The sequence below is a fragment of the Nicotiana tomentosiformis genome, chromosome 12 (genome assembly GCF_000390325.3).
Source record: "Nicotiana tomentosiformis chromosome 12, ASM39032v3, whole genome shotgun sequence".
Taxonomy (NCBI): Eukaryota; Viridiplantae; Streptophyta; class Magnoliopsida; order Solanales; family Solanaceae; genus Nicotiana; species Nicotiana tomentosiformis.
The window spans coordinates 80545044-80571526 of NC_090823.1; the positions used below are offsets into that span (position 1 = coordinate 80545044).

Here is a 26483-nt window from a genome sequence, read left to right on the forward strand (position 1 = left end):
GGTGGCGCTCAAGCCCAAGTGTATAACCACAAACTACATGTATAACTTCACGCTAAAGAAACTGATCACTGCCACAATCATGCTGATTCAACCATTACTAACTGACCCCGCTTCTTCCAATTTATTCTCTACTTGCCTTAGAAATAGTAACAATTGCTCCATTCCAACGTAACGAACGAAATCCGCACTCGTCCTGACTGACCCCATTTCATGAGACCACATTGTCTTAAAACCCACAAACCATCCCATACCCTCCTTGTGTGCACATTCGCATCTTCAACTGATATGCCCATTCTGATATTTCCTTTATGAATCCGAAGTCATTTTCTCCCGTTCCTCCAATTCTACACCACAGACCAAAGATAACATAGAACACTCCAAACCCTTTTTCATAATCTGCTGCAAAAGCTCGATACTTAACCATACTACAGGCTCGAAATCCTTAGGTGCCGCACTTCAACATTTTGAATCCACTAGGACCATTGTTGAGAGTCACCCATTCCGACCTAGTCCCGAATATAATCAACTCCAAGGCTCTGCTAGCAATTGAACACTCTCTCAAAGAATCACCCGTCGAATCGCCTTTCTTGTACATCACATCAATACGAAGCATAAACTCTGAGTCCTTCCAAAGCCTGAACATGAATCTATAAGGCAAAATGTAGCACACATTCCCCAAATACTTTGATTAAATTATCACTGACGTTTTCTTTCCTTAGTCATAATAACCCATCAATACACCGATAGCCAGAAACCTCATAAGTAGACAACCACGCAATCAAATCCTAGACGGTGGGGCTCTCCCACTTAGCTTGAAGCTATCATTGCATAATCCTAGAACCTACCAAGATTCCTTCTTCCTCACTGACATGACCTCGCGCGATCGACCCGTCAAATTCCTCGACATCTTTCTGTTAACCATTTCATGAGTACTCCGAATTACTAGCCACATTCATAGGTTCGACCTTTTATTGGATAGCCAGTCGAATTCTTCGTAGAAGCTTCGTCAGCACCACACAACCATTAACCTGCTCACAGTAGATAACTCACCTGTGGAAATTTTCATGCCGACACCTTCCAACAACGCTGCGCTAAGTACAATTACTACGAAATCAATAAATCATCCTGAGCCCGTGCCCATTCACCAGTTGTACAAGTTCGTTCACTCCTATTGACATCAACTACAGGTGCGACAATACATTCCAACCCGAAGTCATGTTGCATTCCTCTTCATATCAAGAAACTCTTTTTTGTCATATCTAATCTTCCTCTGTATAGTAGTCAATATTACAACTTAAGTCCGTAGACCTAGTCACTGTCCATCATGAATCCCAAATCACTCCAAACTTTCCTCAAGGCGTATAGCTATCCTACCAAAGAACCTATATGTTACTATGCCACTCTCCCACTTTGGTCAAACCCTCTCCTTTAAGCAACTACTCGACTTCTGTTTTCTTACACTTGGCCTTCTAGAATTTTAACCACCGCAAGACACCTCCCACATGTCCTTCCTCATCCTTCGCTGCCCAGTTGTTGCCTTAAATCAAAATCTATCTCTGTAGCACTTGAACCAATCGATCGCTACCAACTTTAAACCTTTCCGAAGATCATCCTTCTCGAGTCATCAATATAAGGAACGCCGCTTCGATCCTGAACTACTGCACACCGCGATCTCTAACAGTTGCTTCCCCGATGTCATTTCACAATACCCTGCCCCAAAGGCGAATTGAAGAAGACCATAACACCGGCTGACTTAACACATTCCATCAAGGATGACGTCACCACATCACAGATGAAAATTCCACCACGCTCCAAAATACCAAGTCTCGTTGTCGCATTGACCCAAACCTGAGCGTTCGTAGTCCGATTGCCTTTCCTCCGCCGGAAATAAAATATTGAATCTCTGAATCATGCACTAAGTAAAACCTACTTTCAAGTCATTCACTGCCTCGACGCATAGACAAGAATCCTACCATTACACGAATATTGTGCGATAGCAACGCACGAATCGTCATAACAATCAATGCCAAATCTCAAAACCTTAGGTAAAATTGATACTGAGCTGAAACGACAAAGCGACCTTTCGCAAGGAGACGACAATAGCCCAATCAAATACGCAGGGAGAAACATCCTGCACCACATCTGTAGTACCTTTAAACTTCCTCGATTCCCAATTTATAACAAGCGTTTCACGTCGCATAGGATTGAATAGGAAGGAAACGAAGGCATAATCCTCAAAGGAATCGAATCGCACAATGAGGAATCAAGAAGGGAAGTGCTCCTAACAGCCCCGTAGCCTCTCGAAGATAAATACAGACGTCTCTGTACCGATCCGCAAGACTCTACTAGACTTGCTCATGACTCGTGAGACCTAAGTAAACCTAGTGCTTTGATACAATGTTGTCACGACTCAAAATTCATTAAAGGTCGTGATGGCGCCTAACACCGCTGTCAGGCAAGCCAACCTTGTCTAATTAATTTAATTACACATTTTAGTATTTTTGAATCGAAATTTCCTTCAATTAAATAGTAAAAGATAGAACTTACAGAGTAATAAATAAATATTTTCTCAACTAAAATACTAAACAACCCATAACCACTCCAAAAAATCCAGTATCACAAGTGCATGAGCATTTAACTAGGGAGTAAAATAAAATACAGCATCTATCTAGAATACAAGTTAGATAGAAAAAAAATATATAAATAACTCTGAAGGAGACTCTGCTGGTTGCGGATCGTAATATAGAATGCAACTCACCTAAGTCCCCGCATTTAACCATACCTCTGCGCCCACAAGGCCGCTAAACATATCTGTACCTGCACAAAAATGTGCAGCAAGTATAGCATGAGTACGTAAACTACGTGTACCCAGTAAGTATCAAGCCTAATCTCGAAGAAGTAGTGACGAGAGGTCGACTTTGACACTCACTAAGGGTCAATAATATTACAATAGAAATATTTAAATCAATATGATTTATAGAAATAACAATAATTTTCTTTAACCAGCAGAAATAATTAATTCTTTCAATTTCAATAATTTTTAATTTATCAATTAGCTTCACAAGCTACAATAAAATATCAAGATATCGTGTAATTATTATTATTAGGCATGATTTCTGCCGTGGTCATACGGCCTGATCCAGAGTATCGTGTACACTGCCGGGGGACGTGCGGCGCAATCCATAGATGCATTTATACTGTCGAGGCATTTGGTCCGCTCCACTAAGAAAGGAGGTCATTTTCTTATGAACCTCCGGAATGAGAAGATATTATAAGATTAACACATAAGGATGTACAATTTTCATTAACAAACAAATATTTTTCACAAGAATTCAAATATGTGAAATTTCGGTCTCTTACTATTTTCTCTAATAATTTACAGTATAATTCTAATACTTTAATTAAATAAAGGATACAATCATCACAAGTAATTCATGATTTGAGTCCTAAACTACCCGGACATAGCAATATTAGTAGTTACGCATGGACTCTCGTCACCTCGTGCGTACGTAGCCCCCACAATTAGCAACAATTATTATTTTAAAATCACCTATGGGGTATATTCCATCTTACAAGGTTAGACAAGAGACTTACCTTGTCTCAAAATCTGCTTCCCGATCATAACGTCGCGTTAAAAACTCAATTCGATGCCGAAAATCCGAAACTATCCAAATGTTATATAAAATAATTAATACATGCTCAATAATTCGAAATTAGACTATTAAATTAATTACCCAACCCAGGATGGAAAATTTCTAAAATTCATCTCGGGCCCACGTGCCCGGATTTCAAAATATTTCGGAGGAAATCGTTACCCGTAATCTCAAGAACTCAAATATACAATTTTCATCAAATTCGATAACCATTTGCGTGGCTAAAATCTCATTTTTTTAATAAAAATCTAGGTTTTTCCTCTAACCCTTAATTTCCAAAATTTACAGGTTATAATCCACTCATAATCTATGTATTTAACTCAAAGTATGTAGAATTAACTTACCTTCAAGTTGCTTATTGAAATCCCCTCTCAAAAAACTCCAAAATCGCCCAAAAACGGAGGAATTACGGGCTAAAATGTCTGAGTCTCGCCCCTTTAAAACGCTCTACACAACAGTGTTCTCGCACCTGCGGACTAAGGGACCGCTTCTGCGCAACCGCAGGTGCGCCCAAGCCTTCGCACCTGCACATCTCTCGCTTCTGCGCGCCTTGCCTCGCACCTGCGCGCTCGCAGGTGCGCCCCAAAATTTCGCATCTGCGGTTGATGGCCTGCCCTCCCCTTTTCGCTTCTGCGAGCACCATGTCGCATCTGCGATGGTTGCACCTACGACTTTCCAAGCGCAGGTGCGATTGCAGCAGAAGCTGGAACCTTCAGCTGCTGTTCCAAATTCCAAAATTGGTCCGAACCTCGTCCGGTTGACACCCGAGGCCCCCGGGGCCCCGCTCAAACATACCAACAAGTTTGAAATCATAAAACGGACTCGCTCGAACCCTCGGAACATGCAAAACAACATCAAAACTAAGAATCATACCTCAAACCAAATTGATTCAACTTTAAATTTTTAAATTCTTCAAACTTACTCCGAACGCGCCGAAATATACTTAAACTACTCGGAATGACACCATTTTTTGCGTGCAAGTCTTAAATCACCATGCAAACTTATTCCAACTTTCGGAATCGGAATCCGAACCCGATATCAAAAAGTTCACTCCCGGTCAAACTTCTTAAAAAACCTTCAAATTTCTAGCTTTCGCCAAATGACTCCTAAATGACTTACGGACCTCCAAATTAACATCCGAACGCGCTCCTAAGACCAGAATCATCATACGGAGCTATTCCCAGGCTCGGAATCCCAAACGGACATTGATAACATTAAAATACACTTCAACCCAAATTTAAAGAACCTTAAACCTTTAAATAGTTGATTTTTACTATTTAGCGTTGGAACGCTCCCGGGTTGTCCAAATCCCGATTCGAACATACGCCCAAATCCAAAATTATCATACGAACCTACTGGAACCATCAAATCCCGATTCTGGGGTGGTTTTCTAAAAATGTTGACCGAAGTCAAACTTACCCTTTTTAAATCCAAAAGGAACCAAGTGTTCTGATTTCAACCCGAACACTTTCAAATCCCAAACCAACCATCCCCGCAAGTCATAAATTAGTAAAAGCACATACGAGGAATCTTATTTAGGGGAATGTGGTTCTAACAGTCAAAACGACCGGTTGGGTCGTTACAATAGAACCCCTATATTTATAGGAAAAAAGTGACTTAGCCACCAAGTAACAAACCCTAGAATCTCTCTAAAATATAAACGTTCAACTTAAATACAATTCTATTTATAACACTTATTATATTTCAAATTGTAGCTAAAAATTAATAAGCGCTCCAAAAAACAATTATCCCAGCTAACTAAATTAGTTTTTCTCATCATAATCAAAATATGTGGAGAACGGATCGGGTTTCTCTACATTACACCTTCTCTTAATTTCCCAAGTACGTACATAAATAAATTGCATATTTTTCTATTTTACGTAATCTTATATCTTATCATAGGACAAGTATCATTCATCCAAATATGCACTTCAGGGAATGAAAAGAAATTGTAATGGAGAGAAGCCAAAATTCGAGATTAAGATGCTTGTTAGGTGAATTTAATTTAGAGAGCTTATGAAATTTTTTAAAATATAACAAATGCCAAGTCATCTAAATATGCTGTTGAGGAAATGGAGAGGAAGTGTAAGGGAAAGAAGCCAAATCCCTTAAGATGCAACAAATGTGAAGTCGCACTTGACTCACCATGTGAAATACTATTCATTATTAGCAGGAAGTAGGGAAAAAAAATAGTAAAAAGAAATTTCATTAAAATGCAAATGGACCAATCAATTAGTAAAATTTGTTACAACCCATAATCAGGCAAACCTGGAAAAAAAAAGAACATTGCCTAGGAAGGATGTAACTAATTAGTGGGGAAAAGAATTACAATGGCGAAGACATGTCTCATTACTTAGTGCACACACAAATATAACACTCAGAGAAAAAAACTAACTATACTCACCAAAAATAAAACAAACTCTAAGTGACACTCTCATCAGTAAAATAACTTGGAAATCAGTATATGTGATATGTCTAAAGCAAAGCATCATCATCAGGTCCAGCAAGAATTACCTGTAATTTCAAAAACTTCAGCTTTAGGAGCAGTTGCAAATTCAGGATTGTAAATCAGTAAATGCAGGAAAATTTGCAGCTCAAGTTGAAGAAACAAACAGAAACTACTTACATTGCAGTCAATGGCGTATTTTCGGGCTACCATAAGTGCGCCGTTTCTTTCTTTCTCTGATTCAAATACTAACACAAAGGAATGTCCTTTCCTTGGTTGCCAAAACAATGACTTTGCTGCAGAATTTCCTCCTCCTCTAAATCCACATAGCTGAAATCAAAACATTTTTTGGGACAAGACATGATTGTCACTTAGTATCGGGAGTTAACAACGAGAGAAATTGTCACTAGCCATGAAGAGAAGTAAAGAATAGTCACTAGGTTTCAAAATATAACAAGATACGAAAAAGGAAGCTTTAAGAATTCAAGAAAGACATTTAGTAAAGAAAAATCAGAAAATAGCTTGAATTATGAGTTAACTATTTTTCCTTTGAATACAAAATCATAAACATTTTATGTGGACAACATAGCTTCTTCTGTATGGATTCCTGATAACAATTGTAGGACAAAAGGTTTTAAAATGTTTTGACAATCATATCTTTTCTGACTTCATGTCAAATGCAATGACAGCAGAACTGTGGCAAGGATTGAAAACAATTTCCTTTCAAATCCTAGTAAGAGAAAATCACACTGTTGCGATATCAAAGTCGAGAGCTAATGGTAAAGGACATAATTGAAAGAACCTAAGAAGCTCATATAATAATTCAAACTGAATAGGAGCACGAATGAACTACTTTATGTTTTCACCTAGTACCTGCATAGTCCCAGAGTATGAATCCCTAGCTTTTGTAATCCATCCTTTGCCCAATTTCAGCTTCGTTTTCCCGACATGAAAGCAGTGTGCAGAACGTGATGAATAGTTCCGTCCATTCATCTGTGCAATTATCACCTGAAAAAAAATGATAATCTGATTAGCGTAAATTAGTTAACTTACAGACAAGTCCATTAATATTATTTAATCTCTAATGTATGAACTGATGTGAATGCTTGATGTATATAGAGTGTGCATATAATATAGTGGAACGTAGAGGTGAAACTGTGTGACGTATTCCCAATGCAAAAACTTTCAGGATGGTATAGATCCCAAAGCAATGGTAGGTATGAACCCAAGCTAAATGTACTACAGTTTCTTTTGTATCTTAAGCAACTAAGTATTAGCTGAAGAATTGTATGCGAAACTTACACTGAATTCAACGTTCGACTTCCGCAAAAGTGTCTCGACATAGCTCCCCAATCCAGAAGCTGTAAGAATTGAGTTAATAGAACTCCTCATTTTCTTCATCAACATTAATAATAATTAAAAAGAGTAGCCCGGTGCAATAGAAACAGAAAATATGGGAAGAAATTTTATGACAGAGCTACCTTTAGAATGAACATTAAGATGGAAACTCATAAATGGGGATAAACATAGTCCAAGACCAACCTGAATCTACAGGAGCAGTAGTAGTCAGCGAGACTTTTTGGCCATTTGAAACTATATCAGCTTCTAGAAGTCTCCCGACATCAATGGGTTCAGGAGCATAAACAAATTTGTCCGCACCTGGTACAGTGAACCAGTAATCATTCAACAACAAAATTGATGCAATGAAGAAGGATGTTAAGCTTTCACAAGCTAGTTAGATATTTTAAAATTATTGGTGGAGCTAAAACAAAGGCTAAAACTAAATTAAGATATATCTCTGGTACAATCAAATTTATCACACAGCTCCGTCATGGTATGTTCGAACTTCAGAAGGTTCTTAAAGATTTTAGAGGATTCATACGAAGTACCAGTACACATATTGTACTCTAGACATAATATAGAGTCCTTGTAACATAGACTAACATTGTATATGTTGAGATGTGAATGAATTTCGAGATATTGCTGGATGTATTTGCTTCCATTTTGAATATATACAATTTAAAAGGACTCATACTGTGACTCAAGAACTTGGAATTTTTAGCCATTTTGAATGAAGACTTAAAATGCAGAACGGAAATCAGAGTTAATACCTACAATAGGTTCCCTTCTGCTGCATTCAGATGATAAGCGATACCACTGAATTGAACATTTTGAAATATCTATGGCTTCATCTGAACATGACTGGATTCTTAAAATAGAGCCTAACGTTTCAGAACCAGTTAACTCATAAAATTCGGATTTGTTTTGCCCAGCTCGTCTGCTCATCGCTAGCTGCAAACAATGAGGAATCATCAGTTTTCCAAACAGAAAAGGAGCAGAAAAGGTAAGGATATAAATGAACAGGTTCAAATGTTTGTACTCTAGTTCATTAGTATGCACATTACAGTTAGTGGCTAACAATCTACTTGAATAAAATGGGTCTGAATAAACCAGAATATATACAGAGGACTCATAATAGTGGATTCATATTACTAATACTAAATAGTTAGGTCGAGGTGTAGTTGATTGTTGTTTGATATATATTTGAAAGTGACGAGAGACTGAATGTAATATAGGAAACATCCAGCAGTTAGTATAAAAGTGTACTTTCTGGCTTATAGCTTGGTTTAGTGGAATAGACACATCAGGAAATATAAGTCGTGGGTTACGCTGTGTTGAGTTGTGACCCACATTGGTGGTTAATAGGTGTCTTGGTCTCCTTATATGGTCTTGGACAATCCTCACCTCATGAGCTAGCTTTTGGAGTTGAGTTAGGCCAAGGTCCATTTCAACATGGTATTAGAGCAGGCAGAGCTCCTAGGTTCGAGTCTCACCGCCACCCAATATCAAAAATAATTTCCACGTGCTTGGCTCATAAAAAAGAATCGAGCCCGCACGTGAGGGGGCGTGTTGAAGACATAATTAAGTAAATAAAAGTGTGTTATCTCTAACAGCTTAAGCTTATAGATAAAATGGTCACGCACTTCAACACGCTGGAAGTGGCATGACAAGCAAACACAACCGATCTATTCAGTGTTATGCTCAAATTTTGAAAGAGAATACCACTCTAGATAAGTTTTATAATTATAACTTCCGTATACTCACAAAAACAATGTATGATACTCTTCCAAGTACACTGAATCATTAGATCCTACACAAGAAGGATACCTCTTTCTGAAGCTTAATTGAAACAGTAGACTTCTCCCTGATCTGGATTCTCAAAGCCCTCAGTTCATGTTCCATGTCCATCACCTAAATAATACAAAAAATATTGTTTTCAAGTCAATAAAAAAATAAGATAGAAAAGTTGAAAGTTGTATGAACGCGACCAATGATCAAACTACAGATGGATCATAAATGAAAAAAAGGAACAAAAATTTGCCCCTGCAGTCATAAGAAAACTTTTTCTATAACTTAAGCACCGTATAACAACAAATTAGGTTAAATTTAAAATCACAAAGCATACCTTACTAGGCTGATGCAACAGTTTTATTCTTCTAGCTTCTTGAACCTCTTCCAGCAGTCCCTCTACTTCCTGGCAAGGACAAGTGTTAGTTCCATTGGGGAAAGAAAAACCTTTTGCCTTCATGAAAGTTGAATTGTTTTTGTATGTAATTACCATCATCAACTTTTGTCAAGAAAAAAATAAGCCATAATTTGGATAATCTAAAGTAGAAAAGCAAATTCAGATGCTTTTGTAGTTCGCTACACATTGTGCAAGGCAAATGTGGACCATTAGCAAGATTGAGATATTTAAGACAGGTGACGTTGCTGACCTTCAACCCACATGGACGTCAAAAAGAGCATCAGTGATTGAGAATTTAGAACACTTTCTTCAATTGGTTAAAACTTCAAACTACCTCTCTCTCTCTCTCTCTCTCTCTCTCTCTCTCTCTCTCTCTCTCTTATATATATATATATATATATATATATATATATATATATATATATATATACACATACATATAGTATAGAAGGATACAACATATATTTATCGCATTTATAGACGCTATTCTTTTCAGTATTATTAGTGGGCTCAAGACCGTAAACTGTTTAGATAATAAGTAAGCCTACAATTTAAGCCTTTGAAGTAACAACCCAAAGAACAATTTAAGCCTTTGAAGTATTATATTTTGTGATAAGATAACAGAAATAACAACAATTCTTTCTAAGGCCTGTGTGTCATACTTAGCAGTAGTATTAGTACTATTCTTGTATTTTCTTATTCCTATATCTTTGTTATTACACATTCTGCCATTTGCTTCCGTTGCTTTATTACCTTGTTGTTGCTATTGTTTATTGCTTCCTTTTCACTGTTCCTTAAGCCGAGGGTCTACCGGAAACAACCTCTCTATCTTCATAAGGTAGGGGTAAGGTCTGTGTACACATTACCCTCCCCAAACCCCACTTGTGGGATTACATTGGGTTTGTTGTAGTTCTTGTTCTTTCTAAGGCCTATCATCAAAATTTTGGACAAGATCAAGAACTAAGACAAACTCTTTTTCCCGTAATGAGTTTGTTATATTAAATGTAACCGTAAATAAATGAAGTGAAAGTAGAAGAATGAGTTGAACACTAGGACTACTGAGCTAATGGGGAGACAAGATTGGGTTCCTTGGGCTTGCTTTGGACTAGAATTCATGCACCAAGCAATGCACCTATGAGTATTAGAGTTCGATTTATCTAAGGCTTCTCTTAGAAAAGGGCCTCATATCATCCTTTCTACATGACTCGTTATCATATTTCATCACTGAGAACCTGTTCCAGGAACTGAAGAGCTCAAAGACTGAATTAGAAATATGATGCAGCCCCATATAAAGAAGCAGAAACGAAAACAAGAAAACAAACATAGAAATCTGTAAGAACTGCACCATAGTGCACCAAATACAGTTTAATTACGTTTTACACCAGAGATGACTCGCTTAAGATTTGTCGATATAGTGCTTATCATCTCTATAAGATAATTGTCTGCTCTCTAGCCAGATATACTGAATATACACATGACTTTCTAGACCAAGATGCAAATGAAGCAAGTGCTAATATATGGTAACTCTGTTTAACTGTGGATGAAGAGCTTAGTGCTTTTAGTACTGATTCTAATCCAGATAGTCTGTGCCTCTGCGGCAGCAATGCTAATCCTTGTAATAGAAAATATTTTATGACGAAAATTCTAGAATACAAACTTTGTACACCAAAGTCAAACTTCGAAGAGTCAATATAAGAGCATGAAAATGGAAAATGAATGGATATATCAAATAGATGAATGGATCAATGTTTGGTAAGTACCTGCTTTGCTGAAGTCGGGGAATTCCTTTCTTCTTCGTCAAGGGCCTCTCCAATTCTTTGCACGACTGATCTGGCACTCTCAATTTCAGCACAAGCAAAAGATCTTTCTTGGTTAACCAATCTTTTAGCATCCTCTGAGGCCTGTAATAGAAAGACTTTCAGTCTCTTCTTTTCCATTGTTCTTTGGGATACAGAAAAGCACAGATATCAGAGATTGAAGACCATAGTTCAAAAGATATATAAATGAAATAGAAAGGAGGTTCAGTACAATTAGGATGGCAACGAAGACAACTCCTCCTAGTTATCCAATTAACATGCATATCCCTAAATTCAAGCTCTGCCCAAGACAACTGGTAAAAGAAAAGGTAGCTAAAACTATCTGAATTCAGGTAAAAAAAGAGAGCAAAAGGAAAAAGGGCAATAATTAAACAGCATGTAGACCTATAAATGAATTCATTACTGATGATTAACAAACTGTCTCTCTCTTAGACAATTCTTAATCTTGACCTCCCAAAAAAGGTAGATATAGAAATTCCCATTCCCACATTTTGATCCACAAATACCAAGGAAAACGTTCAATTGTTTTCTCATATTGCAAGTGCAACTGCATTCTGTGGAAAAATTCGACAACATTCCATTTCTAATATATTCTCTCCAACATATGCACTGAAAGAACAACTTAAACGGAAGCCATAAGAATCAGACGTTTGGATGATATCACTCTTTTAAATTTATGTTATTTTATGCTGCATTAATGGAGGGGACAAATAACAAACCTGCTTGAGAAAGTTCACAAGCTTTTTCACTTCAAACTTCTCTTGAATCAGCTCTCCCTCATTTTGTGTCAACTTTACTGCCAAAGCTTCCACCTTAACAAAATATGTGTGAGGGTTTAGAAAGAAAAAACTTTAGCCAAGTAAACCAGAGAATTTTCAAGTATATATCTGAGAAAATTTCTTGTTTTCATTACATTTGGCAACAAATGTACAAAGAATCAGTGATTCAAGAGTGGAAATTTTATGATAGTATTAAAACAAAGGCCCAATGGATGCAACTTGGCATGTAACTAATCTAGGAGAAAGCAGAGTATCAGCCAAGTAGAAATTGGTAAAGTCCAAAAGTCTTGTCGGAATTGTACTAATCCTTCTCTATCTTTCCCTCAATGTTTAATGTTACTAACAACAACAACAACAACAAATCCAGTGTAATCCCACAAGTGGGGTTTGGGGAGGGTAGTGTGTAGGCAGACCTTACCCCTACCCTGTGAAGAATGTTTAATGTTACTAGTACTGCAAAAATTTGTACATAGCATACAATACTTTAACAGCATTTGACAATTATATATCAGTGACATTTAGCAATTTACATCTTTTTATACAGAAAAGGAACCATAATATTAGACTCCGAAAAACCACTTGGGATTAAATTGATGGGTTTATATTGATTCCATTGGCACTTCTGGACGAGCATTTGGAAACTCAAATTAAATTGATGGGTTTATATTGATTCCATTGGCACTTCTGGACGAGCATTTGGAAACTCAAAGAGGTTTCAACAAGAATGTGAGTCCATGCTCATTAACCTACTTTTATCTGCTCCGAATCTTATTAAAATAACCTTGTAATTTTCGTTACATCTTTTTAACTTTGTTAATAGATGTATGACGATGCTTCAACAAACAGGCTAATACAGAAAACAGATTCTCTAATGCTTTTTCTAAACCATTCTGGATTATATAGCCTTCAATGTGGACATCATTGAGCTGTCATAGATGCATCATTCCTTACTATTTCTGTTCTGGTCACAAATGAATTACATCTTAGAATGGGAAAGCTAGAGCTCATCATTAGCACGGTATGCTGGCATAGTATATGAATACCCAATAGATATGGTTCCGCGTAGCTAATTACTAGCTAACATGGCAAAAGAAGACTAACCAATGATATAGCAATTTCAATGTCCTCCTTGTTTAGACCTGTCAATCTTCCTTTGAGAAATTCTAATGAATCTCTGAGCTTCTTCAAAAGGACATGTCCCTCTAGGGAAGGTACCTCTCTAATTTTAGCCTGGAAAAAGAAAGGCTCAGTTGTATATAATTCAGTCACATATTCAGAACGTCATAAAATATATATTTATCTCAAAGACCAAACTGCGGTAAACAAGCAAATGCTGTCTAGTCTCTTTGCTAACTCTTTTCATCACTTCTGTTCCACATGATGTAAAAGGTAAATAGTGGCGAACAAGTAGAAGTATTTAAAATCAGATGGCAGTTGTCGTGCAAACAGAAATACCTCATTAGACAACTTAGCTGCAGCTGCCAAATTCTTGTCAAATTTGCTAGCAAGGTCACGAACAGAAAGGCGGTTGTGCTGCTCGGTCAGTCGAGTTGTTTCTTCCTCGACTACCTCCTTTAAAGGCGGGCCTTTATCATCCTCCTTTGTCTCCTGTAGAACCTCAAAGTTGGGTCCTAGCTTATATTTTGGAAACTGGTTATTGGCTAAGCTCACATCTGTTGATACTGACTGAACTGTCTGCATCTGAGGCTCATCTACAAATTCTGGACTGACCTTTGTCATTTGACCAGTTTTATCTGTTCATCACGATACAAACAAAATTTAATATCCATACAGACATCAGCAAGAGTTCAAATAAGTATAAGAAAGGCTCCAAAAAATCAAATAGAAGGGAAGAGAAAGTACAGATGAAATCTCAGAATACTCTTTCAGTATTTGTGAAAAACCAATACACTGCTTGTTCCTAAATTGAACATCTCTAACTACACCATCCCACACCCACCCCCTCAAAAACAGGAACTAAAATTTATTTCCCAAAATTATAACAAAGATCATATTTGCATTCCTTTAAGAAAATTATAGATGACAGAATGTAATTAAAAACAATTGAAGCCAAATAAGACAATCTTGAAAACTAAGCATAAGCTTTAGAATATGGTGTTGAATATTACTATTAACAGTCTTCTTTCACAGGGAGTACATAGACATTTCACCAGATATAAGCCTGTAAAACCAAAATAAATGGTAATTGCCTAAATCTTTGTAGCAATAGTGGAAAAGGGTAATAAAAATTTAGCAAAATTACTGATGATGGAATGAAATGCTAAGTTGGCACAGAAAGAAAAATAAGAAAGAAACCTCCCACTAGAGATCTTATCAGCATAAAGCCACACAGAAAAATAAAAAATATAGAAGGAGGTAATTTAGGATTTTGGTGGGTTAAAGGGGGAGCAACATAAAGTTTAAAGGCTGCAATATACAACCAAAGAAGGAACAAAGCATGTTTGGGTTAAAGACATAATGATAACTGCTGAAGTTAGTAATAATTGTATTTGCAAATGCTTTCTTGTGAAGATCCAACAAGAAAACCAACAATTCTGATCTAAATGTCATCAAGGAAAATGGCCAAAAAATTAAAGACCATTTTCAGAGAAAGTAAAGGAAAAAAGGCAAACCTCAGATTTTACCTTTGACAGCCAAAATAGATGAAAAAAGTGAACTTGTAGAATCAAATACTGTAGTATTTTTAAAAAAATCTGGAGTGATATCAAAATTTGCTCTTTCCTTAATTTGTAGTAATATTTTCTTGAGAGTGGTGATTCTTCAAATAGAGAATTTGGAGATATCTAAAGTTAAAGTCTTTACACATGCATTACCAAACTTAGAAACAAAATTTCACGACTGATACAGACATTTCATTAACCCCTTTTTTGTTGTTGAGTGTATAATACTACATTAGATGAATAAAGATAGGAACTTTCCTTAATAAACATGCTTAAGAAGCAAAATTAAAGGCATGATTAAGTAAAGAACATTCTCTTCCTCGCCAACAAAGCAAGCAAAGACCCAACAAATAAAATAAAATAGTTAAAGAAAAAGGATGAAGAGAAGTTTCATGCATTAATAAAGGAAAAACAAATGGCAGAAGCCCAGATGAATAAAACTAAAGAATGAAGGAAGCTGAGAAACTAGTATACCACTTACATATTACTGAGGAAATTATGCAGATGAATGGAACATGAATGGGTGATGGAAACAAGTGAGAAGAAAAATAAGAGAGAGATGAATGGGTGCTTTTGTAAAAGCAAAGTGAAAAAGAAAAGCTTCTTCCCTTCAGTCTGGCCCTGACTGTTTTACCAGACTTCAGTTTCCTCTTTCTAGTCTACTCACAGCTAAGCAACACATTCAACAGATATACTATAATTTCGTTTGGTCGGAAATTGGTTATCTTATGAATAATTATCTTCAGATTAATTGTTCCAGAATCAGTTATTTTATCCTTTCATAAAAATAAAAAAATACTATAATCCTAGGATAACTAATCACAGAATAAGTTATATCACGATTTTATCTCAACCAAACGTGGGACAAATTCATCTCAAATTTAATTCCGAGATTAATTATCCATTATTCGTCATACCAAACGAGCCCTAAGTAATTCTTTTATTATTCCTCCATTATTTGGAATTCAATAATCCCACTATTTTATGATTAGTTATAGATTACGGGTTCGAATCGTGGAAGTAGCCACTAATGCTTGTAGTATGGTAGGTTGTTTACATCACACCCCTAGAGTTATGACTCTTTTCTAAATCCTATATAAATGCGGGAAGCTTTGTGCATCGGGTTGACATTACCCAGTTATCTTATATTAGCATGTCGCGTAGGGTTTATACGTCATTTAGAGGAAAGGCTTCCTACAAGAGATTTGTAATTTTCAGACCTTGAATTCAAAATCACACCCTTAGCTGCTATACTATAAGATGTGATTATATTCTCATACCATAATAGGCTATGGATATCTCATTAATTTAGGATAGTTTGATTTAGAAAAATAATTTCAAAGATTGTTTTCAGAAAAGCAAAAACTATTTTGATGGTAAGAAATGATAATCCAAAATTAAGATAAAACATTTTTGAAAAATTATGTCGGTTTATATTTTTCAAATTTATTTTTTGAAATGAATATTAGAAAAAAGATGGATCTTGGTTTACTTCTTGCAAAAATATTCTTGAAAGTCTTTGTTGTTTTCAGCATTCGTAGAAAAAGGGAGAGGAAAGAAGTTAATATTGATTAGTTAAAATAATATTAGAAAATGAAAGTCTTGTAGTAAGGATAACGATACCTACTCCAACAAAAGCAATTATTTAAAAAAAATAATTAAAAAGGTTTGAACATATCATACCCAAATTCTATCGAAAAACTAATTTTATGACGCGACTCTTTGTTAAGTTCATAATTTCTAAGGCTAATATCAAAGCTATGAAAATACGAGACAAAAATATCATCAAAGTTGTTCATTCTTATTACGATAAAGTTTGTTATTCTATCCACATATGATACTAAAAGAAATTCTAAATGTAAAAGTCCTTTATCTTTCTATAAATATTTAATTATTCATGTTAATGCAAGTTAAACCCGATAAATGGTGTAGTGCATTGTAAATAAACTCTAATTCGATATTGTAAATAAACTTACATATTTGTATTCTGGCGAATTAGAAATATTTCTCAAAAACTAGGAACATTTTAGCATCTCAAAACTTTTTTTAAAATTTTTATTCGGTGTTGGATATTTCTATTAAAATTCTGATTAATTCGAATATGTGCCGCATAGAATCCTTTTAAAAAAATTCCATTTTCATACTCAAATATTTGTTGCAAGTTTTGCAATCTTAGTCAAAAAGAAGATTGACCAAAGTAAAATTTTGACGTGGCAATAGTACTCACGTGGTCTCTCCTAACAAGCTTCAGTTGAGGCCATCATTCTGAATCTGTTAAAAGGTCAATTGGTTGAAATTAGGTTAAAGAAAAAGCCCAGCAACAGACCACGCGCAAGTGGGCCCACTTACAGCCTGATTAAACGCAATTAGCGATGGCGCGTGCAGAACTGCGAGTAGAATTATCTTATTGGAGCCATGTTTTACGGTAAGATATCGCTATCAGTTTCACCTTCTACTTTTGAGAGAATTGCAAAATTACCATTTTCCAGTCTTTGTTGGGTGACCTAACGCCGCAACGACCGTTATCGGTTTCTTCCTAGTACGGATGCACGCGATACAGCACGTGCATATTTTTGTTTTTTGAAAGACTTTTACGTATTAATCAGAAGAATGAGTTAGCAATTGTTAAAATTTAAGAAGTTATTAGAATCTAACTCATGTATTGTGATATACCTCTTAAAAGGAAAAGTGTGAGGAGAAATTAGCTTGAAACATGAGACGTAGGATATTTCATATCGACAAAGAGGCATATGAAGATGCAGTGATCAAAAGGTAATCACACTTCCATCCTAACAATCACTGCATGAACAAAACTAGCTATAAATATGCTGCTCTTAAATGTGTTTAGACATGCATTTATTTGAAAAAACAATTTAAGTTTTTTGAGTAGAAGAAAAAATTTCACCTAAAAAACTGCTCTCAATTAGTTTTTGGGAACTTGAAAAAAAATTAATTTTTTTTTTCAAAAATTAATCATATTCCATGAACAAACAAGTTTTTAAAAAAATGAAAAAACAGAAGAAAAAAAAAATATATATATATATATATATATATAACAAGTTTTTAAAAAAATGAAAAAACAGAAGAAAAAAAAAATATATATATATATATATATATATATATATATATATATATATATATATATATATATTCAAACCGGAGCTTAATGCTTGTGGCCTTTGTACAAAAACAAATGTGATGCGCTACCCTGAGCGTGATGTTGTTATCACCGATTACTTTTTTTAAGTGATTTTTTAGAATTATTTGATCACAAAAAGTTTTTTTAGATTGAATTAAATTAAAGTTGTTAAGAAAATTTGACCGAATAACTTATAATATGCAAACAATGCTTCAAAACGGTTATCCAAGAATAAAGATTCAAAAGCTAATAAAGAAAATTTTAAGGGGGAAATTTTGGGATGATTTGTTGATTTTCATAAGAAAAACAAAAAAAATTCTGTTTCTTTTAATTTTCTAATAATAAGATGAAGAGATGTAGTTTCTCTGACTTTAATTTCTCCTTTCTTTATCTTTATTTTTAAACATTCTTCATTCTCTTTCTTTTGACCTCTATCCGAATTATTATAATGTAACAAAATTAAAATCCAGGGACTTGGCTAACTTAATTGTATAGGAGAACCCGTTTGGATATAAGAATTGTTTCACTTTTTTTCAAATCAATGTTTCGTCATAAAATTTTCAATTTTCACTTGAAGATGAATTTTGGAATTTTTCAAAAATTTGAAAAACTCCAAAAAGTTATTTTTTAAAATTTTCACTCAGATCACTCACAAAAATTCAAAAACAACCCAAAATTATATTCATGTCCAAACACAACTCTAATTTTTAAATATCATTTTCACTTGAATTTTTTTTTTTTTACTTTTTTTGGAATTTTACAATTCTAATTTCCAAACGCCCACTTAGTGTCTCATTGCATGCATTATACAAATAAAAATAGTGTCGATCACCAAAACCCTTTCATATTTTCCTTTCCTTTCTTTTTCTCACTTTCTTTCCAATTTGACTATGTTTTAAGAGGCTAGTATAGGGCTAATAGATTTTCATTAACTTTGAGATGTCATTTTCTTCATATTATATCGTTATATCATTTTCAAGATTATAATATATCGTTCTCTCATTAAAAATAAATCGTATAGTTGTTAGTAGAACAATATTGGATAAGAAGCTATCCAACAATTATCAAAGAATACTTTTAGATTTGACAGAGAACAATGAAATGGAAAATCTAAACAAATCCACAAAGGTGCCTCGAACCTCAATTATATATGAGTTGTGCACTCATTAGATGACATATTTTGTTGACATAACATATTTTTAATTCCCATCTAATTTCCTAATCCATCTATTGTAATCATGCCGTACAATAGCCATCTGTAATCCCTCTAATTCACGGTTACCATTATTCATACTAAAAAAAAAATCTAAAATATAGGTGTTGGCTAAAAGCCTAAACTAACAAAAACATACTTGATCTCTCAAATTTCACTCATCTATTTGAGGTTACGAAAACGGTCAATGCAATAGTAATACCCAACAAGAGTCGGGATCGAATTCCGCAGGGAGCTAGATGAATGGGAGTTAGTAGTATATATCTCTTAGCGCGTGAGTTTGTATATCTAAATTTGCACTTCCACAATATTTGGTTTGTTTAAAAATCTAAATTACACTACGTTTGCAATTTAAAGACTGAAACTGGAAAATTATTTTTGTTGTTTTTCAAATGATATAAAAGGCTTAGAGCTATGACCTTCACCCAGGTGTTTGCCTAATGGGTTGTAAACTTTAAAGTTTATTTTATTGATCGGGGTATATTATAGCTATCAACACTCGGTTACCCACTCAATACCTCTCGGTCAAAGAATGATTTTGCCCAATTTGGCTTTCTCGAATCCAAATGGGTGTGGAACAAAACGGTTGAATAAAAGCTCAAGTAGGGTTTTACTATCTCTAGGTTCAACCATTTAATTGGGCCTATCAATCTCTCGATTGACCCAATTTCTTGTTAGCGAAGTATTTCTAGACTAAGTCTCTCTTTCTCAAGTAGAGACCAAGTCAAATAGGAATGAACTAATATTCGCAACCATTAATTCTTCAAATAAAAGCAAGAACAAGGCTAAATAATAAATACTCAACCATAAACAAGCAATAAATCAAACACCTATTAAGTTTACACACTAGGGTTGGGTCACAACCCTAATAAAAATCTAGCTACTCATACTTAAACTAGAAGAAATAGGAGAAGAAATGATAATTAAACCGATATTGCTAATTAAATTGATAAACTCTATATTCAAAAAGCGCAAAATAGCTAAAACTACTAAAAAGAGTAAAAGAAATCGTCTACTGTAGCCGCTGATGTCAAAAGTTGATCTAAAAAAGTGAAACTCTTCTATTTATACAGGGCTAGAATTTTTGGATAAAAATGCCCTTTCAGAGGTTCTGCGGCCGCACAATTCCATGTGCAGTCCGCACTTTTCTTCAGCTCGACAGGATTGGAAATCTGCGGCCACACTGCTCTCTTTCTGCGGTCCGCACAATTGTAAGTGAGGCCGCACCTTGCTCTTCTGCGGTCCGCACAATTGTAAGTGCGGCCGCACCTTGCTCTTCTGCGGTCCGCACAATTGTAAGTGCAGCCGCGTAGCTCTTCTTCTGCGGCCGCACAATAATTGTGCGGTCTGCACTTTTGTTAGACTTGAGATGCAGGTTCTCTGAACTTTTGCTCTGACCCATCTTTTGCGGCCGCATATTTCATGTGCGGACCGCACTTTGCACATTTCTCTGATGGCAATTTCTTCACAACCTGCGGCCGCAGATGATATTCTGCGGTCAGCACTTCTAAGCTTTTGTGTCTGTTTTTGTCCTTGCATTCATATTACTCCTTCTTGAGTTGGATTTCATCTTGGGAGCTCATCTTCCAATATTTCTACAATTAAGCACATTTCATCAGTTTTCGAAAACACAATTAAGCGCTTTTGGACTAAAACGAAAGCTAAAGGGCGCTAATAAGTAGTCAAAATTCCCACTTATCAACTCCCCCAAATTTAAGCTTTTGCTTGTCCTCAAGCAAATAAAGTAATTCCCACCCCACAAGTTAAGAGCTATTCCAGCTAATCAAAGGTGAGTCATTCACACATCAATTGGGACCAATAATTACCCACACCACTTATGAATTATCAACAAGGCAACAAGTTAAACTGTTAAGCACAGATAGTTCTAGTGTGACACTTAAGCATCAAGAGTTGACTTTGTTCATCAAGGAAGATCGCTCTTTCATGTAGGTCATTGTGGATCCCAAACTCCTCCTCCTCTATTCTCTGTTTGCCTATCTCACTTAAGAATATAGCACTCAATCCAAAGATTTGTGAAAGGTTCGCTCAACTCTCTCAAAAGAATGTCGCAAGTACGACTTTAAGTACCATAGGCTTGCCCCTCATGTAAATCACCACTAATATAAGCTTACTCGGCTTGAAATCACGTAGGGCTTTTTTGGAATGCAATAAAGGTTTTTGGACTAAGGTTGGATATGCTATGAGAGAACGGGATCATCTTTCCTTAAACACTCCATTTTCTTTTCTAGGCTCATGCTTTGCCAACTTTTTGAGACATTTTCTTTTCCTTAGGGGAACTAGAGAGACTTAACATCACTCTTTCTTGTTCATGTTATTCATTTTCTCCTTCTTTGATTTCTCCATGCTTCGCATCATTACTTTTCTTTGAATCCCTTCAATTTTTCAACTTACTCACTTTCCTTCTTTTTTTTTTGCATTTTTCTTTCTCTTGCTCTTTCCTTCTCTTGCTCTTTCCTTCTCTTCATTTCTTTTCTCTTTTGTGCCTTGATACCTTTTTCAAACTCCTCGTCTCTCCCCTAAACTTACGTTTTTAGATAATTATTTTACAAGAGTGTTAAGAAAAGCTCGGGTGCCAAGAGAGGGTCACGACAAAACGGGTAAAGGCTTGTAACATGGTTATCAAATGAGAAAGGTTTTAGGCTCAAATGGGTTGACTAGGGATAACAGCATTGGTGGGCTATGAAAAATTTCAAGCAGGACAAAGAGAGCCTACAATCATTTCTCAAGCCAAGCAAAACTTAAAATTTCGCCTAGAAACACATTTGGGGCAAGTTCCAGACCATTCGCACGGGTACTTGGACTTGCAACAACAACATCTCACCCCTCACGCAGCTGGATTATTAAAAAGGATAGAGTTGAGGGCCCACAACAACTATATTCAAGATTGAAAATCACTATGGTTCGACGAAACCACTCGATGATTACCTAAGTCAACACAAGAGTCAAAAGGTCACTAACCAGAGCTATTTCTTTTCAAAAATCTTATTTTTAACCATAAACACGTAGTTAAGTATGTTGGCACCAAGTGAAGCATGTTTGACTCTTCAAGCATGAGTCAATTAGGTCTTTTTATTTATTATTACTACTATTATTACCTAACTACCAAATACGGACTCAATCCCTTAAGAAGGTTATTAAGACATCCATCGTTGGGAAGAGTCACCCGGTTCACACAAAAAAAATCCACATTTGGAAAGAACCGTGGCATTAAGAAAATCAAAGGCTTATTATCCACTAAAATATAAAAAGAAACTATTAAAGCAAAAAGAAGCTACTAATTCAAAAAGCAAATTCAAAAGAAGCTACTAAGTCAAAAAGAAGACAAACATAAAGATAAAGAAGCTATAAAACAAAAAACTATTGAAAGCTAGACAAATATACATAATAAGGGAATAGAGAGAATATATACATAATGAGAAAGAAGAAAAAAAATAGTAATAAGTTAATTACAAGCCAAATGTGTCATAGTTATCAAAATACAGAATCAGAATCATCAAAATATCAAAGAACCCTCCCTCTCCCCCCCCCCGAATAAAATAATCATTGTCCCCAATGCTTAACAAAAGAAGAGTATAAGAAGGGTGAGAGTAAAGAAAACTCCCTATGAATCTGTGGCCATCTCTGTGTCTCCAGCAGTGGCACCGACCTCAGTCTCCAATTGGATCTCATCATCCTCAAGTCCGGGAGTAGCTGGGTTGGTGAACATCTGACGGACTGCCTCAGCAGTCTCAGCAGCAAGGTCTGGCTCCTCAGACTGTCCAGCTGCTGCGGTGGGCTCTGGGAGTGGGTGGTGCGGGTCTATCAACATGTCAAATGGAATGTCTCCGGCTGTTGCAAGCTTGGTGACCTGTTGCTGGAGCTTATCCACTGATTTCTTCGAAGCTTGTGACTTACGCATCTTCTTTACTTCTTTGGACAATTTTTAAATCACGGACCCATGTTGTACCAGAGTGGCCATGATAGTGATAGTGTTCTGGTTGTCCAAGATCTTCTTCAAAGTTTCTTCGACTGTGGGAGGAATCTGGGGTGCCGACATAGATGACTGTGCTGCAATATAATTGGATATGTCAGACAGCTTTGCAGCAGTTGTCTGTATCTAGTTGTTGAGGATCGCCAAAGTCAGGGAGACTCGCAGCGCAGATAGTGGGACAGAAGGCATATGCACCGTCTTCAAAGCCGAGGAGAGAGGAACTGAGTTTGAAGGTAGAGGCATGGCAGCTGCACTGGTAGAAGGCTTTGCTGAGGTGGAGGGAATATCTGCTGACTCTGCAACTACCACCGAAGGCTCATCAGACTGGCCTACGGTAGTAGTCGGCTGACCCTTTCTATTCGGGTTCTTCGGATCTATCAGAGAATGACTTCTTTGCCCGAACCTTCGTGTCAAAATCCCTGGGCTCTACCCGTGTATCTGTAAGGTACTCAGTGAGGGTGTTGTGATACGGGTAGGACGTATCAGCCTTCCTGACAACTACTGACATATTGGCCGACATCACGGCACCCACATTGATCGGGTACCCGGCCATAATAAATGCGACTAGAACAGCCCGTTGAATAGGTAAGTTTGTCTTGTTCTGGCACGGGTCTAGTCTGCTGCATACGAAGGTCTGCCATCCCTTTGCCTCGAAATTTAGGGTGTTCTGTTGAATAGGAACCCCTGCAGTGATCCATGGTGGTGGTGGCCCCGGGGCTGCAAGAATCTCAGCTAGCCATGGGCGAGCTGCATCACCCATCGCCAGCTTCTCCAAGTACTGCACTGGCTCCACGTCCTCAAACCCCAAGTAGGAGTTCAATATGTGCTGGTTGAATCGCACCTTCAGGTTTCTCACTTTTGTAACTTTGGTCCCTTTATTTATGTGTGCCACATTGGCATAGAATTTCCGGACCAAATACTCTTTGGCATCAACCACAGTCTTGGTGAACCACATCACCCTTTTTTCTCCCGGAACTGTCTCAATATGGATGGATTATACTTGTCAAGATATTTGAGTTGGAATTGTCGCTCAAGAGTGAGCGATCTCACCGGCCACCACTCACGGAAATTGTTGAAGGCAGCGAGACTCACAAAACAGTCCTCCCGGTCCTCTTTCTTCTTCGACCTCTCAAGGCCAGCAACTATAGTATCCCCCCCCGACCATCGTCCGTAATATCATCAACAACGGCTGCTGGTGCCTCAGGGGCAGGTGTAGAAGAAGGCTCTGAAGCCCGACTGGCACTCTCCAAACCCTCGAAGGTGCTATGTGAGGAGGAAGGCTCGTCCCGGAGTTGATACCTTCCCTATGGCTACTGTAGCTGTGATTGGACAGCGGGCTACTCTTGCACTGAGTCGCCCTCCGATGCTTCCCGGGATGGGGCATATGAACTAGATTCGGAGGGCTCAGGCTGTCGTCCTCGGCCTACTATAGCTTTCTTGGTGATTATCTTCTCGAGGGCGAGGGGTAAAGTGCTTTTGGTTCGGCCTTTGGAAGGTTCACTCGTCCCCTTTGAAGTGTCACCGCGGCCACGAGATCTAACCATTTTCTGTAACAAGCAACAGCAGAAGTCAGTTGTAATTCAATTGCACACAAATATCATATCACAGTGTAGAACATGAGTGCAGGATGGGGAAGTGCGTTCCGCACAATTACAAGTACGGCCACAGATTGGGTTGTGCGGACCGCACAATTTGGACTTGCAAACGCAGAGATAGAACTGCGTCCACACAATTTTGAGTGTGACCGCATAATAGAAGTGCGGTTCGCACATTTCTCATTGCGGCCGCACATTAGATTTTCCAAAAGTGCCAACTCTCTGATGACTGAGATTGGCCTGATCTGTGGTCGCACACACTTTTCTGCGGTCGCGGTGGAATTTCTGCGATCCGCAAAATTTCAAGTGCGGCCGCAAAATCTTACTTGACCAAGGACCCTAGACCTCAACTTTGCGGACCGCACAATTGCTTGTGTGGCCGCAGATTTCAAAATCAACTCGATCAGACCTCTAGGGTTTTCGAGTTTTTGTACAGTTTCAACATGGTATTAACAATTACGCATGCAAATCAAGTTACCCAGTCCCCATAAAGTAATTAGTAGTTGACCCAACACAGATTAACCCCCATATGGTCGTAAAATTGAAATCTATTGACAAATGGCCTAAAACTATCTAACAAATTATAAATTTAACTAAAAAAGTGAAAAACTTCTATGAGAAATTAAACATACCAGATATGAAGAAGTGCAACTAAGTGATCACAGATGTGTATGGAGTGTGGCAGATAATTGAACAAATGATTTCCAAGTTTTAGAATTTAGAGTGCTCAGAGAGGAAAAACCTTGTAGAGTAGCCCAAGGCTACTATTTATACTTAGACACATACTTGGGGAATCAAAGGAGGAGTGCGGCCGCAGGATTCCTTCTGTGGTCCGCACTATGTTACCTGAAGGCTCAATAGCCTTGTTGATCTGCGGTCCGCATAATTTGTGGTGCGACCGCAGATTTTGGCTGCGGACTGCATAATTCGATGTGCGGTCGCAGAATGGCCAATTCTCTGATAGACCAAACTTTTGAGAGTTTGCAATTTCCCATCTCAATTTATGCGGTCCGCACAAGAATTGTGCGGCCGTAGTTGCCTTCTACTGTAGCATTCAAAATTGTGCGGTCCGCACAATACATTTGCAGTCCGCACTTTTTCCACACTTAGCCAATTTTTTTGAGCACAATTCCTGTAAAGCATACTTATTCCTGCAACACACGTCAAATCCAATTAGCACAAAATAACACCTATCTACAAAAGAAGAAAAGAAAAAGAAAAAAAAAGACATGGGTTGCCTCCTAAGAAGCGCCTGATTTAACGTCACGGCACGACGCAGATTATTATTACTTCAAATGAATAACTGTCACCACATAGCCATCATCAGCTTGTCCTAAATAATGCTTCGCCCGGTGACCATTGACTCGGAATACCTCATAATTTTTGTTCTTCAAGTCCAATGCGCCAAAAGGTGTCACACCTGCAATTTCAAAGGGACCACTCCATTTGGATTTCAACTTTTCAGGAAACATCTTCAATCGTGAGTTGAACAATAAAACAAGATCGCCCACCTTGAACTCTTTGTTTCGAATGTATTTGTCATGAAGGTACTTAATTCTCTCTTTGTACAAGGATGAACTTGCATATGCATGATACCGGATCTCATCCAATTCATTCAAATGTGCAACCCGCAAGTTGGCGGC

General features: G+C 37.0%; 1 protein-coding gene across 4 annotated transcripts; it reads right to left on the reverse strand.

The window, feature by feature from the left end:
- Positions 1 to 5843: 5843 nt before the first annotated feature.
- LOC104104559 (stomatal closure-related actin-binding protein 3-like) lies at positions 5844 to 15598 on the reverse strand. 4 transcript variants are annotated; one of them, XM_009612684.4, is made up of 14 exons: positions 15384 to 15598; positions 14351 to 14403; positions 13677 to 13975; positions 13323 to 13451; positions 12162 to 12254; positions 11386 to 11526; positions 9566 to 9634; positions 9268 to 9351; positions 8211 to 8391; positions 7642 to 7758; positions 7402 to 7460; positions 6973 to 7107; positions 6280 to 6429; positions 5844 to 6167 (listed from the first exon to the last, which is right to left on the reverse strand). In XM_009612684.4, exons 3-14 carry the CDS (start codon positions 13959 to 13961, stop codon positions 6129 to 6131), a joined length of 1482 nt encoding a protein of 493 aa, XP_009610979.1. In that variant the 5' UTR covers positions 13962 to 13975; positions 14351 to 14403; positions 15384 to 15598; the 3' UTR covers positions 5844 to 6128. The 4 variants fall into 4 exon arrangements, with proteins under 4 accessions (XP_009610979.1, XP_009610978.1, XP_009610980.1 ...); XM_009612683.4 differs by lacking the exon at positions 14351 to 14403 and having other exon boundaries at positions 15384 to 15559; XM_009612685.4 differs by lacking the exons at positions 14351 to 14403; positions 15384 to 15598 and adding an exon at positions 14867 to 14993.
- Positions 15599 to 26483: the final 10885 nt, after the last annotated feature.

Excerpts from the sequence above, each read along its gene's own strand:
- LOC104104559 (XM_009612684.4), bottom strand. The coding sequence starts at position 13,961 with ATGACAAAGGTCAGTCCAGAATTTGTAGATGAGCCTCAGATGCAGACA. Across the intron at positions 9,635-11,385 it reads CCCCGACTTCAGCAAAGCAG|GAAGTAGAGGGACTGCTGGA; the intron begins GTACTTACCAAA and ends TGTCCTTGCCAG. Across the intron at positions 7,461-7,641 it reads TACTGCTCCTGTAGATTCAG|CTTCTGGATTGGGGAGCTAT; the intron begins GTTGGTCTTGGA and ends CAATTCTTACAG.